Here is a 3,192-nt window from a genome sequence, read left to right as displayed (position 1 = left end):
CTTCCAGCAAGCCCCCTCCCTGCAGGGGAGGGACCAGTGGGTGGGGGAGGACTGGTCAGAGGCTGCCCCAGCATTCCTAGCTCTGCTCCAGCACCCACCCATGCGGATTCAGCTTCCTGGGACCCGGCCAGGAGCGCTCTGGGACCACTCCCCTCACTCCCACGGAAGGCCAACAAGGGCTGAGAGCATGGCTCACCATCAGCTCACTTTGGACTTGCTGGGACTGGGCAGGGTGTCTGGGACTTGCCTTCTCACAGCTAGTCCAGCCTCCTGGAGTTGGGGGTCCCTGGCTTTGTGGGGTTGTTGGCGTGAAGCCCTCAGGGCTGGGGCAAGGAGCTGTCCAACCAATGTAGTGGCTAAAGGATCCTTTGAGACCCTATCTGGGTGGCGGGGAGAGGTCTTTGGATGTCCAGCCCTATGGCCTGGTGAAGACCCCCCCCCATTCCTACGGCCATACTTCTCAGGTCAGCCCTGCCACCCCAAATCCCAAGGCCAGGAAGTTGGCACCTGAGGTCCACCCCAGTGTGGTCCGGGCACTTTCTGGGTGTTTCCTGGGTGGTCAGGCAGATGAGCGGAGCCCAGGGAGGGAGATGCAGTGAGCCCTGCGTCTTCCCGTAGATGTTAGCCGGGCCCAAAGGCCTCTCCAAGTTTGGAAACTTTCTCCCTGCCCAGCTTCCTCCAGGCAGGCCTGGGCATCAGGGGCACTGCTTGTGCCTGGGGACCTGGGGGAAGGCGGGCCACCAGTCTCCCCGTGTCCTACCCCCTGGAGATCCCCTGAAGAGCCCAGACCTAGAACACCTTCCCAGCAACAGATGGGTAAACTGAGGCTGAGTCCAGGCTGCCCAGAGAGCCCCCTCCCCACGGGGCAGAAGTCAGGATGAGGATGTCTGGGGGCTTGAGTAAGTTGGTGGGCAGGGGCTGGGCCCATGCAGAGCCGGCGCCTGGTTCCACCGTTTCCATGGCAACCAGCTGTCAGACACAGTGAGGCTCCACAGACGCATCCCCTCTCACCCTGTCTCCCTGGAGGGAGGGGGCCTTTGGGCAGCGTTCTGGGAAGAAGCCAAGTGTGGTGAGGGGCTGTCAGGCCCCCTCGTCAGGAGCTCACTCCCGTCCTAGGGTCTTGCCCAGCCTCCCCCATCCCCGGGGCGCAGTGGTCCCAGGCACGTAAGGGAGGAATATTGGCCGAGGCATTGTCACACAAGAGCTCAGATCCTCCTGGGGGGCTCAGTTTCCATTTCTGAGAAGTGGGAGCAATCCCGAGAGAGGTTTGAGGATGGGGGCACCAGGTAGGAAATTGGCTTGGGGACACAGGCCACAGACGGGACAGGCGAGGCAGGCCTGGCTGGGGGCCCTCGGTCGAGTGTCCTCGCCTGCCCCCAGGCCCATGCTCACCTACCGCGTGGACGCCGACAAAGGCTTCAACTTTTCGGTGGGCGACGACGCCTTCGTGTGCCAGAAGAAGAACCACTTCCAGGTGACGGCGTACATCGGCATGCTGGGTGAGCCCAAGTACGTCAAGACGCCCGAAGGCCTCAAGCCCCTGGACTGCTTCTACCTGAAGCTGCACGGAGTGAAGGCAGGTCTGGGGCTTGGCAGTGAGGGTGGGCAGGAGGCCGGGGGGCCGAACGAGCCCGGGGCCAGGTGAGTGTGTCCTGAGGAGACTCCTGGGGGCTGAGTTCAACCCCCCTCCCCACCTGAACTCCTGTGCCCGCCCCTTAGGGGTCATGCCCCCAGCCCTCTGCTCAGTTCTGCTTCCCGTTTCCTTCTCTACCCTGTGACCCCAAGTCTGTGCGCCCAGCCAGGACCCCGTTCCTGACCCTGCTGTCAGCTGCCTCACTACAGCACCCCAAAATGAGTTCCCTGCAAACTCACCCTCCCCAGGCTCTCCTCTCCGGGAATGGGGCTCTGGGGCCCTGGTTGCCCAAGCCATGAATCTGGGACCTGCTTGCCCACCTCTCACCGCGCACTAGGCCCCGCTCTCTCTCCTGGAACTTTCCACAACCTGGTCCCCTCCTCTCCTCCCCGAACCTCTGCCCAGACCAGGCCGGCCCCCTCCTTATCTGACCACCCACAGCCGGACTCCTGTTCGACTTGAGACACAGGTGGGCCCGACATTCCCCATTCAAGGCCCTCAGGACCCCGTCTCCCCCATCCACCCCAGCAAGGCCCTGACTGCTAGGCTGAGCTGGCAGAGGCTTTTGGGACCCCCATCCTCACCCCGGCCCTGGTTTGCTGTGCCCGGTCACAGCCCCTGCCTCCCCCCAGGCAGCTCCTTCTCTGGGACGCCCTCTGAACCCCACTGCCTGCCTCCTCCCCTGGCTGACCACTCCTTGACCTTCACCGTTCACTCTGCTGCCTCCTCGGGGACACCTGCCCTGAGGCCCATTTTGACTTGAGGCCCCTCCCTGTCCAGCACCTCCACGGTGGTGGTGGTTGATTTTGAGCCCGCGAGTTCCCTGATGGCCTGGCCGCGTGTGTCTCCTTCCGTGTCATGAGTGGGGCCTGGCATTGCCGTGGCTCAGCCGGTGCTCTGGAGGGCTTGAGAGGCCTGGGAGTGGGATGGGTTCTGGGGAGTGTGGTTTTGGGTGTGACTGGGTGTTTGTGAATGGGCTTCCCAGGTCACTCAGCAGTGAAAAATCAGCAGGGCAGGAGCCACAGGAGACACGGGTTCGATCCCTGGGTCGGGAAGATCCCCTGGAGAAGGGAATGGCTACCCACTTGCCTGGAGAAGCCCGTGGACAGAGTAGCCTGCTGGACTACAGTCTTTGGGATCACAGAGAGTCACACAGGGCGGAAGCGACTTAGCATGCATGCATGGGTGTTTGTGGAGGCTGATTTGGGATGTGTTACTTGGAGATGGGTGGAGTGCGTGGGTGTGAATTGGTGGCCAGTGAAGTTGCCTGTGTGTGTGTGCTCACGTGTGTGCACATAGGTGGGAGAGTGGTGTGGGTGTGGGCTCATGGGAGGTGCGGCGGTGTAGGAGAAGGCACAGGAGTCTGTGGGCAGAGGGGAGGGTGGCCTCAGTTTCCTCAGGAGCTCCCGCTGCGCTGGGCCTGGGCTGAGAGGCTGAGGAGGGCAGGACCAGGTGGGGAGACCTTGGGCCCTGAAGTGCCCTTGGCCTCTGCTCCTCCCCCAGTTGGAGGCCCTGAACCAGTCCATCAACATCGAGCAGTCGCAGTCGGACCGAAGCAA

At 62.9% G+C, this 3,192-nt stretch overlaps 1 protein-coding gene across 1 annotated transcript in view; it reads left to right on the top strand.

Moving 5' to 3' along the window:
- MYRF (myelin regulatory factor) overlaps positions 1-3,192 on the top strand; it is a 39,027-nt gene that overhangs the window by 23,936 nt on the left and 11,899 nt on the right. The window contains exons 11-12 of the mRNA XM_010854061.1: positions 1,381-1,576; positions 3,137-3,188. Coding sequence (XP_010852363.1) covers positions 1,381-1,576; positions 3,137-3,188 — 248 coding nt within the window. The remainder of the gene's footprint in view (positions 1-1,380; positions 1,577-3,136; positions 3,189-3,192) is intronic.

The sequence above is a fragment of the Bison bison genome, unplaced genomic scaffold (assembly GCF_000754665.1).
Source record: "Bison bison bison isolate TAMUID 2011002044 unplaced genomic scaffold, Bison_UMD1.0 scf7180017864334, whole genome shotgun sequence".
NCBI classification, from domain to species: Eukaryota; Metazoa; Chordata; class Mammalia; order Artiodactyla; family Bovidae; genus Bison; species Bison bison.
Note: the sequence above shows the minus strand (reverse complement) of the source record. Positions and strands in the feature narration are given on the sequence as shown.